This window comes from Dasypus novemcinctus, chromosome 24 (assembly GCF_030445035.2).
Source record: "Dasypus novemcinctus isolate mDasNov1 chromosome 24, mDasNov1.1.hap2, whole genome shotgun sequence".
Taxonomy (NCBI): domain Eukaryota; kingdom Metazoa; phylum Chordata; class Mammalia; order Cingulata; family Dasypodidae; genus Dasypus; species Dasypus novemcinctus.
In genome coordinates this window covers 33,850,499-33,864,265 of record NC_080696.1, presented here as the reverse complement: position 1 = coordinate 33,864,265, position 13,767 = coordinate 33,850,499, and the positions used below count along the sequence as shown (strand labels likewise).

Below are 13,767 nucleotides of genomic sequence, written 5' to 3'. Positions count from 1 at the left end.
CCTCCCGTGGGTTGGTGTGCAGGCCTGCTTTTCCGGAGCCGAATACTAATCTGTCGGGAGCAGCTGCTTGAGGGAAGGAAGGGCCTCCAGCTCAGTGGGGAGGGCAAACGTGTGTCTTTGGCGGTTTTTCTCCCCCAGAGCTTTTCTTAGCTCTGTCCGGGGTGGGTTGTGAGGGAGGGAGCAGGACCTACCCAACCTCTTCTCCTCCTTCCTCTCCTTTTCCTCCTCCCACCCTCTCCTCTCCACACTCCTCCTCAGAGGCCTGCTGTCAGCAGCTTTCAGCTCCACTGCCTGCCTCACGCCTGCGCTGAGCGGGGGAAGGCCGCTCCCCGAGAACCCCAGCAGCCCAGCAGGCTTCTGCAACCAGCCTGGAACCCAAGAGGCTCTTGGGTGGGCAGGGGCATGGGTAGGGGGGTAGAGGGGCCCTCTGAGTACTCAGGAAACCAGCCAGGCGGAGGTAGAAGGGATTCTGCATTTTGCCTTCACCCATAAACCAGCAAAATCCAGTATTGCCTCTGCCATCTCTGCAAGGTCAGAATTCTCCCCCGCAAGACACCCTGTGCTTGTGGCCTATGGGGGAGGGTTTTCAGTCCTGTCTCAAATCCTGGCAGAAGTAGTAAGCCTGGTTTTTGAGCTTGGCCGTATTTTGCCATCAGAATAAGGGAGAGGGAAGAAAATGGATCATCCAACCCCCCACTAAGCACTGGGAATGCCATCATCAATCCCCTGGAGCTCTTGATTTCATTGAATTCTTACTACAACATTAAAAAGCTGTCATTTCCCCCATTTTACAATGAGGAAACAGGCTCAGAGAGGGTAATTTGTTTGCCGAAGGTCACACAGCATTTACGTGGGAGAACACAACTTCAAACCAAGTCTTCCCAGCCGCAAAGCTCTGTGAAGTAGCTGCCTAAGCTCGGGGAAAGGCATGATTCCTTACATTTCACTCCCTCCCTGCCTCTTGGAGGTAAAGCCTGTGTGATTCAGAAGGTGAATTTAGAGGAAGATCCACCCCTTATTGGCACCGGAAGAGGAGTATGGCATGGGGTTGTCAGGCACTTGAATCTCACCTGCTACATGGTTTGGGGCAAACCGCATCCTTTCCCTGTTCCTCCGTTACTACAGCTATAGCATGAAAGGTTTAAATTAGACACTTGAAAGAGCCCTGCCATGCAGCATTCTTTCTGAAACGACCTGACTGAGGAGGCCCAGAGCCTTGAAGGGGGCTGGACCCTAGCTGACCTGGAGAACCTCGACAGGCCCTGACCGGCTGTGGCTCCTTCCTGCAGTCCCTCTTTTACTCACCCTGTAAGGCTCCCTCGGCTCAGAAAAGGAATGGCGTGGCTGGGGAGCAGGGACCTGAACTGAAGGCTGGAGAAACTGCGCCCTAGCCCCAGCTGGGTCTGGAAGGTTCTCTGCCACCTTGGGCAATTCAGTGGCCTGTGTAGGCTGCAGAGAATGGGGCCCTGGCCCAGGTCTCACCTCCATCCAGGGATCTCTGAGGAGAGAGGAGATGATGGGTGCCAAAGTGCTCTGGGACACACTTGGGAAGGAGGCAGCCGCCTCTCCAGGAGCCCCCAGGTTCATCCCTCTCAGGTGTTGATTAGATTTGCCTGTTGTAATTATCAACACTTGGAAGCAATTTGCAGGCAGCAGGCGGGCTGTGTGAGCAGATGGAAGGAGGCACCCTCTGGAGAACCTAGAAAATCTTGTTGCTGAGATGGATCTGGGTCAAGGGCTCCTCCTCCTATCAAGTCAAGCCTGCCCCCTTTGTCCTGGTCTTTGTCCAAAGGTTCTAGAAAGGGGCCCTCAGTCCACCAGCTGGAGGGGGGGTGGGCAAAACATAACAAGGGTGGCTGGTGATGCTGGAAATAATATTGAAGCTCCCTATTTGACAGCAGTTTGAACGAGTTGACAAATTTAAACGCACAAGGTGCCCGGAAGCCCCTGGCAGTGTTACTGAGGGTTAACACCTCTGGAACTAGTGTGCTGGCTTCCTCCTTCTGGCCCTACCCCTGGGGTCCCTTGGACAAGCTACTCATCTTTCTGTGCCTTGGTTTCCCCATCTCTGAAATGGGAACAGTACACACTTGGGACTGTTGGAGGACTAAAGTGTGTATATTTGTCATCCACAGTGAGCCTCCATCAGTGGCAGCCAGTGGCTGCTTGGGGTGGCTGTTATTGTCATCAGCATTATGTCTTGTCCACCCTCTCTTCCATTATGCTGAATGCTGTCCCCAATGGAGGTGGCCATCTCCTTTGTTTTGCCACAGTGCCCTGATCGGGAGTGCCAGGTAGCCTGCCATGCACTTCCTTCTTTACACATCTGTCCCCCCAACTAGATGCGAAGTCCTGGAACTCCAGGGCTGACAAAGCCCAAGCAGACAACCATTATTGTCTGGATGGATGTTTTGACAGTCTTTGAAGTGAGAGGCAGGGAGGCAGGGCTCTTCTAAACCCCATGCACTACTCTGCTTCCCCCCCTACTTTCAGGTTCTTCATTGGGAAACTGGGAATGATAGGATCTTTTCAGAAGCCTTTTTTTTAAAAAGATTTATGTATTTATTTCTCTCCCCACCCCGCCCCGGTTGTCTGTTCTGTGTCTATTTGCTGCGTCGTCTTTGTCTGCTTCTGTTGTTGTCAGTGGCACTGGGAATCTGTGTTTCTTTTTGTTGCGTCATCTTGTTGTGTCAGCTCTCCGTGTTTTTGGCACCATTCCTGGGCAGGCTGTACTTTCTTTTGTGCTGGGTGTCTCTCCTTACAGGGTGCACTCCTTGTGCTTGGGGCTCCCCTATGCGGGGGACACCCAGGCGTGACAGGGCACTCCTTGTGCGCATCAGCACTGCGCGTGGGCCAGCTCCACATGGGTCAAGGAAGCCCAGGGTTTGAACCGCGGACCTCCCATGTGATAGATGGACGCCCTAACCACTGGGCCAAGTCCGCCGCCTTCAGAAACCTTTTGAGACCAAGAGAAGTGGGATGGTACCCAGCCTCCCTTGGGAAACAGCCAGGCTGAAGATCACACACTTCCTCTTCCATCACACCTGCCACATCCTGAACTGGTGGTTTCTGCAAAACTGTGAGAGCTGATAAGGGAGCCCCAGCAGGAGGTCAAAGCCCCTCTCCATTGCAGCTCCTCCAGCTTAGCTCTCTAGCAAGGCCTTCAGCCTAGGAGGTGCTTGATATTAATATGTAGTTGTTGGATAAGTGTTTGTGGGTGGGGTTTTCTTTTCCCACATACTAACAAGGGAGATAGGAGAGCCAATTAAGTAATAAACTCTCATTTGCCTAAGATATTTTTTTAAAGATTTATTCATTCCCACCCCCTCATTGTTTCGTATTTGCTGTCTCTGTTGTGTGCTCGTCTTCTTTTTAGGAGGCACTGAGAACCAAACCCAGGACCTCTGTGGGGGGGAGGTACCTAATTGCTTAAACCACCTCTGCTCCCTGCTTTATTGGGTCTCTCATTATGTTTTTCTCCTTGTGTCTCTTGTTGCATCATCTTGTGTCAGCTCTCCATGTGTGTGGCGCCATTCTTGGGCAGGCTGCACTTTCTTTCGTGCTGGGTGGCTCTCCTTACCAGGCGTACTCCTTGTGCATGGGATTCCCCTATGCGGGGGACGCCCCTGCGTGGCAGGACACCCCTTGCACGCATCAGCACTGCACATGGGCCAGCTCCACACGGGTCAAGGAGGCCCAGGGTTTGAACTGCGGACCTCCCATGAGGTAGGTGGACGTCCTATCCATTGGGCCAAGTCTGCTTCCCCTGTGTGTTCTTCTGTATCGGCTTGTATTCTTGTCAGCGGCACTGGGAATCTGTGTCTCTTTTTGTTGCGTCATCTTGCTGCGTCAGCTCTCCACGTGTGCAGCCCCGCTCCTGGGCAGGCTGTACTTTTTTTGCGCTGGGTGGCTCTCCTTACGGGGTGCACTTATTGTGCACGGGGCTCCCCTATGTGGGGGACACCCCTGTATGGCACGGCATTCCTTGCGCATATCAGCACTGTGTGTGGGCCAGCTTCACCGCATGGGTCAGGAGGCCCTGGGTTTGAGCCTTGGACCTCCCATGTGGTAGGCAGATGCTCTATCCATTGAGCCAAATCCACTTCCCCAAAGAAATCTTGAGTTGCAGTTCTGGAGGCTTCCACCATTGATGTTGGAGCTAGTACTGGAATTATAGGGATAAAAATTGCAGACAAATTCAGTGAGGAGTTGGATTCAGAACTCTCTGGGGGCACAGGATACCCTCAACACTGCTGAGATCCCTGGTTTCTATGATGGCATCAGGTCCAGAAAGCACAGTGGGTCTGAGATGCTGCTGCCCCAAGACCAAGTCTGCCTGCGCAGTTAGCACTGGGGAGCTCTGGGGCCAAGAGCTATGTCTGAGCACAGTAGAGTTGGGCTCAGCCAACACTCTCTCCAAACCCCTAATATACCCAGGCTGCATCCATTAGACACCTAGATCCAATTCAGTAAATGTTTATTAAACACCTACTACATACCAGGCACTGGGCCTCCTGAGATAGGATGCAGCCCCTGCCCACGGAAATGCTGGGGAGGACACAAACCCACTCCAGGTGATTATGAATCATTTGAAGGAAGGGCTGGGTGCTCTGGACAGGGGGCAGTTAGGAAGAAGGCATCTAACTAGCTGCAGCGTCATCTACAAGTCACCTGGTTCCTGCCTCAGTTTCCCCATCTGCCAGGCAGTCCTGTGTGATCCAGCCCATTTCTCCTCTCGCCTCTTGTCTTGCCAGCCTTTTAATCACTCCCTCTGCTGCTTTGGCCTCCTGTGGTCCCTTTAGGTTAATGCCTTGTTAGTTAAGTCTCAGCTCAAGTGTCACCTCCACCAAGCTTTCCCTGATCACCTTGTCTCCACATCCTCATGACATTATATTTATTTGTTGTTTTTTTACTATCTGTCTGTCATTAGGACAGAGCTTGGAACTTAATAAATATTTGTTGAATGAATGAATGAACGAGTGAGCAGGTGTACTCTGGGGCCCAAGTGACCCCCACAACTCTGACTCCTTGCCCTGGTGTGAAGGCAGTTTGTTCCTAAACCAAGGAGCCAGAGTCAGGGAATCCCACAGAGAAACTAGATTCCTCTCGGCTTTGGAGGGGTGTTAGGAGCCTGTGCAGGGGGCAATTTCTTGGATCTATAGCCCAGAACAAAAATGGGCCTTTCTGGAGCCATCGTTGGGGTCACAGAGAGTCCTTGGTGTCCCTGCAGCCCTCCCTGAACTCCCAGGTAGCTCTGAGAGGTGGGGGTGGGGTGGAGAGAGGCATGGGGGAAACATGGAACCCTGACCCCAACGCCAGCTGCCCACACGGTTATCAGGAAGGCTTCTCAGAAGACCTGACTCCTGAACTGGAGGAGGGAAGCTGGCTGGGAAGCCTGGGGAAGAGCTCAGCCTATTGATAGGATGGGGGCACCTGCACCTGAGAGCAGCCAGGTGGCGTGATGCCGGGACAGCAGAAACAGAAGAGGCGCCTGTCCACGCCAGATTCCGCGGGGCCTTGCTCACCACTCCAGAGCTGCTCCCAGTGGCCGGGGAGGGCCGGGGAGGGCAGGAGCAGCAACGACCTGAACTGTGTTTAAAGGCCTTCTTGTCACCCCCTGGGGGGGCAGTCAGCAGAGCGTGGAGGCAGGGTACCAGAGTAGAGGCTGTCAACGTCTCTCTCCTGTCTCCCAGGCCTCACCCCTTCCAAAACAGAGCTGTACAACCCTGAGCCCGGTTCCTCATGAACTGTCATTGTAAACAGCCAGGAGGCCAGTGAAAAGAAAGAGGCTTTTTAATTTTTTCTTCATCCTTGAAAGACCGGCATAATGAAAATCTGCTCTGGGACATAGAATAGAGAAAAGCACAGCCTGTGTGAGCGGAGGGAGCAGCTCCAGGGCCCTCCAGCCAGGAAGCTGAGGCCCAGAGCGAGGCCGTGCTCCTCACAGTCATGCACAGCTCCCGACTCTCAGTCCAAGGACTGTCCCTCTGTGTTTCAGAGCAGGCACTCGAAGCACCCGTTAATCTGAAGAAGAGGGTGTCCTCAGCAGTAGCCACAGAGCAGTCTCGTCCTGCACCGAGAGGAAGGAGTTTCAAGAAATGCTCAGCCTGTGGGGGTGAGGAGAAGGAGAACCCAGTGGTCAGCCTAGCAGCCAGGGAGAGTATGTCACAGGAGGCAGGGCCCTGTGAGGAGGCCTCCCGACTTCCTGTCCCTGGGCGGGGTAAGGCAGGTGTTCCTTCCACCTTGAGCTTCATGCAAGACTCTTCTCTGCGCCCCCATGTCCTCGTCTATGGGATGGGTGGGTTCTTCAGCAGAGGATGTCAGGATGGAAAGGAACCTAGGTGGTTTTCCTTAACCGCCCACTCTGGAGGTCACGAAATCCTCACTGGATTCCTGCAGGTGGAGATGCAAAATGATGCTGGGTCGGGGTGGGGTGGGTGACAGGAACTGTGGCCCCTGAGGAAGCCCCTGAACTGGAGGCAGGAGATCCAGAGACAGGTGCCTGAGGGAGCAGGGCAGTGGCGTGCTCACAGAAGAGGAAAAGAAAAGATGTGGGTGAGAGACTTGGGGATAGGTGAAGATGCAGAGCAGAGGAGGCAGCCTGAGCGGAGAGAGAGCTGAGAGCAACCCAGGAGTCTGAGGGCAAGGTTTGCTTTTATTTACTTTATTCATGTTATTTATTCTGGTCCCCAGCTTCTCTTGCTCATCTCTGCCATTGTTTATTTCATGTCATTGGCTGCTCAGAGCCTCCGTTTCCTTACCTGTTCATAAGACTAATAAGATTTATACCATCCATTCATCAGAAGCCCAAGAAAGACATTGAACAAATCAATTCTAAGTTCTAACGAACTGAATTCTGACAAGTAGCTCCGAGAGGACCAAAAACTGGACAGAAATGAACAGCTCAGAGCAGCGTAAGGCTCCGAGTTGGGCTTACCGTGGGGTGGATTTAGGTAGGGAGGTTTGGGAGGAAGGACAGAGAGAATGCAAAAATGTAGATATTATCTATAATAAAAGCCCTGAGAATGAGAATGAGATGAAGTAGAAGACTGGAATGTTCTTGGAGAAGGCTGAGTATTGTCATTTGTTTTTGTCATTGAAATTCAGGCTCTCTGGGCTAACCAGTCTGAGCCCCTGACCAAAGAGCGCCTCCTGGTGGTTGGTTCTAAAAACACAGTGTTTTCTGCCTTCTTTCTCTCCCCACCCCCTCTTATTAAAACAGTATATTGTACTTTATTTCTTGATTATCAGATGATTAAATCTAAATACAGAAAATAGCTCTGTGGAGCTACTGTGGCCAGGCTTCCTGCTTTGTGTTGAGCATGGCACAGTGAACAAAAAAAAGATGTACCCCATACACTTGAAGAATCTCACAAATAATTGTAATTGCAAACAGAGCCAAATGGCCATGGGCAAGAGGCACAGATGAGCACGGGGCCTGGTGAGCTTGCAGTTAGGTGGGCACTAGTCACCAGGGCCTTGTGGGCCATGGTAAGAACTTCTGTCTTTATTCTAAGAGTTTGGGGTCACAGTGGATGGATTTTAAGTTGGGGGTGGGGTGACAAAATGGAAGAGTGAGCAGGAAGATCAGTGTGTGCTTTTTTAAAAAAAAGATGTTTGCTCTTGCTGTCCACTCTCTTGTTTGTCTTCTTTTTAGGAGGCACCAGGAACTGAACCCAGGGCTTCCCAGGTGGTAGGGAAGTACCCAATCACTTGAGCCACCTCCTCTCCCTGCTTATTGGGCATCTCATTGAATTTCTTCACTGTGTCTCTTCGCTGCGTCATCTCGCTGTGTCATCTTGTTGTGTCATCTTGTTCCATCAGCTTTCCTTGCCAGCCCATCACATCTGCTCACTGTCTTGCTTGTCTTCTTTAGGAGGCACCGGGGACCAAACCTGGGACCTCTCATGTGGTAGGTGGATGCCCAACTGCCGTTGAGCCCACTTCTGGCAGCTAGGTCTGAAGCACCGGCCACTTCCTCCCTTTGCTCTCCCTGTGGTTGGTGAATGAGCCTGAGCCATCTCGGGTCAGTCTGAAGGGGAGTAGGAGGGGCAGCTGGACTACCTGAGGAGAGACTCAAGGCCTCTCAGCTCCCGGCTTATGACTTCTCCGTGGTTCTGAGGGCCCAGCTCAGCCTCTTCCTGCCCAGGCCCTGGCTCTTATCAGGAGGGAATCCTTCCTGGGCTTCTTGCAGCCCCTCCCCACAGGCTGAGAGGTGGGCCATGGAGAGGTGCCCCAGCCCTGACTACCCAGGTGTCCTGGGTCTGGGGAGACCTTCTTTCACAGACACTAGTTGTCAGCCCTGTCGTCCTCGCTGGTTCAGAGGGGTTAAGTATCTTGTCCAAATTCACACAACTAGTAAGAGGGCAGCAGGGAATTCAAACCCAGGCAGAGCCCACCTAATCACTATAGGATATCAAAGGTCTATATCTTTTCTTGCCCAGAAATGCAGTGATTCTATGAGATACAGGAAGTGGCAGAGGCTTCAGTTCTGGGCTCTTGGCAAAAATTTTCTGGTTGGATTCTTTTGGGTGTTGTTAAATGGAAATAGTGCGTATCTTTTCCTTGAAAGGGGGAAATTGTAAGGATGGGATTACTTGGGTAGGATTTTGGCCAGAGAGGGAGAAAGACAGCAAAGGGCAAGACCTGTGGACGGTAAGGCCTAGCCTTGTCTCGCTGTCTCTCTGTGGCCTCTGCAGTGTTTCCTGCAGTGCCACTGCCACCATCAACAAGGTCCAGGCCACCGTCAGCCCTTGCCTGGGCATTCCTCCCAGCAGCCAGTCTCACCTGCTGTGAAGACAGAAACCAGATCATGTCACACTCCTGCTTAAAACCTTCCCATGGCTTCTCGCAGCTCTTGGAATAAACTCCAAGGTGACCCCTGCTCACCTCCCCAGCTTCATCACCCTCTTTCCCATGCTCTAGCCCCACACTGTCCAGCACAGTGGCCACTGGCCACACGTGGCTGCTGAGCACTTGGAATGTGGCCAATTAGAACTGAATTGTGCTGTCCATATAAAGTGTCACTAGGTCTCAAAGACTTAGTATGAAAAACAGATGCACAGCAACTTTATTGATAATTTTTATATTGATAACGTGTTGAAATGATAATATTTTAGATATATTGATTGGGTTCAGTAAATATCTTATTTTTTAGTTTTTTATTTTTTAAATCAGTTTTATTGATACATATTGATGAAGCATCCAATTCACCCAATTCACCCAAATTCATACAATTCATACAATCAAAGGTATTTGGTATAATCACATAGTTGTGCATTCATCACCTCAATTATCATTAGAGCATTTTCGTTATTTTAATAATAATAAACAAAAAACAATCAATAAAACTCTTCACCTTTGATTCCTCTATGTTTCCCCTGCTGTACATAGCTGCTATTTCTGATTAGAAGGTACCATGGATTTGAATCCTGGACCTTGTACATGGGAAGCAGGCACTCAAACACTGAGCTATGTCCGCTCCCCTAACTTATTAAAATTAAAGATAAAAGCTCACAGACTTTAAAAAAAAAATTTATAAACTTTTTTAAAGATTTATTTTATTTATTTCTCCCGCTCCCCTACCCCCCCCGCCCCATTGTTTGGGCTTGCTGTCTGCTTTCTGTGTCTGTTTCTTTTTTTTTAAAGATTTATTTTTCAGTTTATTTCTCTCCCCTTGCCCGCCCCCCCAGTTGTCTGCTCTCTGTGTCCATTCACTGTGTGTTCTTCTGTGACTGCTTCTATCCTTATCAGCGGCACTGGGAATCTGTGCTTCTTTTTGTTGCGTCATCTTGCTGTGTCAGCTCTCCGTGTGTGCGGCGCCATTCTTGGGCAGGCTGCACTTTCTTTGGCGCTGGGTGGCTCTCCTTATGGTGCACTCCTGGCGCGTGGGGCTCCCCTACGCGGGGGACACCCCTGTGTGGCAGGGCACTCCTTGCGTGCATCAGCACTGCACATGGGCCAGCTCCACAAAGGTCAAGGAGGCCTGGGGTTTGAACTGCAGACCTCCCATATGGTAGATGGACACCCTATCCATTGGGCCAAGTCCACTTCCCTGTGTCTATTTGTTATGTGTTCTCTGTATCTGTTTGTCTTCTTTTCAGGAAGCAGTGGGAACTGAACCTGGGACCTCCCCTGTGGGAGGGAGGTGCCCAATTGCTTGAGCCACCTCCACTCCCTGCTTGTTGTGTTTCCCATTGTGTTTCCTCATTGCATCATCTTGTTGTGTCATCTTGTTGCATCAGTTCACTGTGCCAACCCATTGCGTCAGCTCGCTGTCTTGCTTGTTTTCTTTAGGAAGCATCAGAAACCAAACCCAGGACCTCTCATGTGGTAGGCGGATGCCCAACTGCTTGAGCCACATCTGCTTTCCTCACGGGCTTTTTAGAGAGGGACTTTGGGTTTGTGTCAGGTCCTGGGAACTTGAGGTCAGCAAATAGGCCCTGAGCTGAGCTGTGTGTCAGGCCAAGAACATCTTGAACTGGAGCAGCCCGATGCCCCTCTCAGCTCTGCTGTTCAGCACAGGGTCCCTGGAGATCACTCAGCTCAGCATTAGTGAGGCCCCCGCTGGGGGCCAGGCAAGCATCAGCAGCAAAGGCCGTGTGTCCAGTGCTGATGGGGCATAGTGTCTGACACAGTAGGTGCTCAGGCCATTCAAACTGTCCCTGTGACAGCCGCCCCCTCTCCCCTGACAGCCACGTCCGCCAGGCGCTGGCCGAGATGGGGTCCTGGAGCCCCACGCTCCAGGAGGACAGACAAGTTCCCTGCTTTTACTCTGGGAACCCTGTGACTTAGGCATGGTCTGGAGAAGGGGGAGACACCAGCAGTTTCATGAAGAAGGCCTGTGTTTTTTTCAGCCGCAAGCTCAGAGTGAGCCAACGGGTGACCTGATTGCTAAAATAGCCCAGCAAGAGGGCAGAAGGCTGGGGGGCTGGAGGAAGTGCGGCTCCAGCTCCACTGCAGCTTCCAGAAGGCAGGGTTTTCAGGAACCTCTGCCCCCCCTTGGCCTTGAGGCTGTCGCCCATTTCTCACCATGTGGGTGACAGTGAGGTGGGGCCAGAGGAGGCGCTGGCCTCGAGGTGGGGTTGGCTCTCTCCTGGAGCTTGGTACCCAGAAGGCAAATGCCGGTTTCTCCCTCGTGGGCTTTTCTCAAACACTGCCCTTGAATTAATCCGGACAGTTTTCCTAAGAGTGTGAGGTTAAGGCTCCTCCGGCCTTCACTTGCCAGGTTAGAGGAAACCCAGAGCGTTAGGTAAGGGGTGGGTGGCAAGGTAGGGTCGCCATTCCCAGTGAGGAGCCTGAGAGCCTGCCGAGGCCACGGTGGCCGGCGATAGAGGCCGTTCTCCCCAGCCCTCCCACCGCACCAGCAGCTCGGAAAGAAAAGGAAGGGAAAAAGAAGATGGCTTCTCCCACAGTGCACGGTGGATGTGCCGCTTCTCAGCCCCGGAGAAAATCATCTCCTGGTCTCCCCAGTCAGGAAATTTATGGCCGCACGTGACCCACCAGACCCCCAGGGCTCCCCTGGGGCCAGTGGAGATGGCTGGTGAACCCCGTGCCTTCCAGCCACCTGGCCGCCAGCGGGGCCCCCTGGGCTCCAGGCGCTGGGAGGATGGCCTCGGGCGAGAGCAGCCCTGCTCTGCCCACCCAGCCCCGGCCCCAACTTGTGTTTTTTGTTTTATGTCTAATTACAGAAGCAGTTCATGCTCACTGTAAAATTTCAAAAATACAGAAAGGTAGAAAGGAGAAAATGAAAATCATCTGTCATCCCAGCACCCAGAGGTAACTGCTGCTGCGATTTTGTTGTATTTCTCTCCACTCCTGTTTTTCTGTACAGATCATGCATATGTATATGCGTGTGTTTATTAATTGGGATCACGCCCTCTTGCTGGTGCCTTTTCGGCAGTACATTATATTGTGCATATTTTCTCATAGCATTAACATTTTCTTTAAAATTCTTTGATGGCTCTGTAATAGTCCATAAATAATTTATTTAGCCATTCTCCTATTTTTCTCCCCCCTTCTATTTGACTCTCTTTTTTCACCAGGGGAATTTAGCAGGTTTTTAAATTCTTTTCGACTGCCATGATGGTACTTTGTGGGGTGGCCTGCCTGCCAGTCACACTGAGGGGGACCCTCAGCTTCGCCTCTCGGGATGATAGTGAAGGTATGTTGTTAAAAACAGCCACGACGACAAAGCACCAGCCCCCCGCCACGAGTTTCCCCCTGTGCCCATGGCTCATGCTGTCCCCTCTGTTGGAGTGACTGTCCTTCGTCCTGGCCACCGAATCCCAGCTGGGGGGCCTCGTGGGGGTGAGCTGGTGGTGGAACGAGTAGGACAGCCCCAGTTCCAATCTTGCCTGTGTGGCGAGTTGACAGTACGCGCTTGGGCAAGTCCCTTCGCTGCTCTCTCTTTCCTCAGCTGGACAAGGAGCCCTCTGCTCACACCCGCCTCCCACGGTGGTGCCGCAATGCTGGAGAGGCCTCAGCCCAGGCTGGCTAGGAGCGCAGTGCCATGAGCCTAGGCTTCTGTCTGTACTTCTGTCCTTGGAGGCAAAGGAATAAAGGCATGGTGGGGCCTGCGGGAGCCTTGGGCAAGTCGCTGCGCCTCTATGAGCCCATGGAACCCTTCTGGGCTCAGATTGTCCAAGGTCAGGATGCGGGTGTCCCCAGCCCCAGGGGTCTGTGGGTGCACCCCGAATGGCTGGCACCTTGCTGCCCTTGTAGCAGTCCAGACAGCCCCTCTCAACAGGGCCCTGGGCTTGTCCCCAGGGAAAGCACTAGCCGGGCTTCCCCTCCCGGCCAGGATCCCTGCCTAGCAGCCTGGAACCAGGCCTGAGCCTGACTCATGGAGAGCCCCGAGGTTTGCTGCTTCCCCAGCCCTTCCAGAGAAAGTCCCTGTTGTTTTCAGAGCTCGGGGTGGTGCATGCAGGGTTTACAGAGGTTCAGGGCTGCCTGCCACTGGGGTGTAAGCTTCAGGAGGGCAGGGGATTGGTTCTCATTCACTTGGTGTCCTCAGTGCCCAGCACGAGCCTGGCCTCCAGTAGACACTCAGCAAATACTAGCAGCCCAAGGCAAGTGGTGGTTGCTGCCTGCCTCAGTTTCCCTTTCCATTCTGCCTTACTAGACTGTGAGCTCTGTGAGGACAGAAATGAGCCTGATTGGGAAATGGACTTGGCCCAGTGGTTAGGGCGTCCGTCTACCACATGGGAGGTCCGTGGTTCAAACCCCGGGCCTCCTTGACCCGTGTGGAGCTGGCCCATGTGCAGTGCTGATGCGTGCAAGGAGTACCATGCCATGCAGGGGTGTCCCCGCGTAGGGGAGCCCCACGCACAAGGAGTGCGCCCCGTAAGGAGAGGCGCCCAACGCGAAAGAAAGTGCAGCCTGCCCAGGAATGGCGCCACCCACACTTCCCGTGCCGCTGACGACAACAGAAGTGGACAAAGAAACAAGACGCAGCAAATAGACACAGAGAACAACCGGGGGGGGGGGGGGGGGGGACGGATTAAATAAATAAATAAATAAATCTTAAAAAAAAAAAAAAAGAAATGAGCCTGATTCACTCTGAGTTCCCCAAGGCCCAGCAAAGAGGCTGGCACACTGAGAGGGCCTGTGAATGTGCAGGCGATCAGAGGATGGACAGATGAATGAACGTCACCTCCCGAGAGAATCAGCGGTGGGGTTCCCTTCACCTGGGATTCCCTTCACCCCACCTCCCTCCTAAGAGCCCTGGATGTCCTCCTCCTTCCCTCCTTAGCCAAAACTGGCACC

The 13,767-nt window shown here is 52.6% G+C and overlaps 1 protein-coding gene across 3 annotated transcripts in view; it reads left to right on the top strand.

The window, feature by feature from the left end:
* COMMD7 (COMM domain containing 7) overlaps positions 1-13,474 on the top strand; it is a 47,948-nt gene extending 34,474 nt beyond the window's left edge. Inside the window, exons 8-9 of one of the 3 annotated variants that reach the window (XM_058286895.1) lie at positions 11,691-11,778; positions 12,045-13,474. In XM_058286895.1, coding sequence (XP_058142878.1) covers positions 11,691-11,778; positions 12,045-12,054 — 98 coding nt within the window. In that variant the 3' untranslated portion in view covers positions 12,055-13,474. Of the gene's footprint in view, positions 1-7,876; positions 9,912-11,690; positions 11,779-12,044 lie in introns of those variants that run through there. The other 2 variants (XM_058286893.2, XM_058286894.2) reach the window with 2 other exon arrangements.
* Positions 13,475-13,767: the final 293 nt, after the last annotated feature.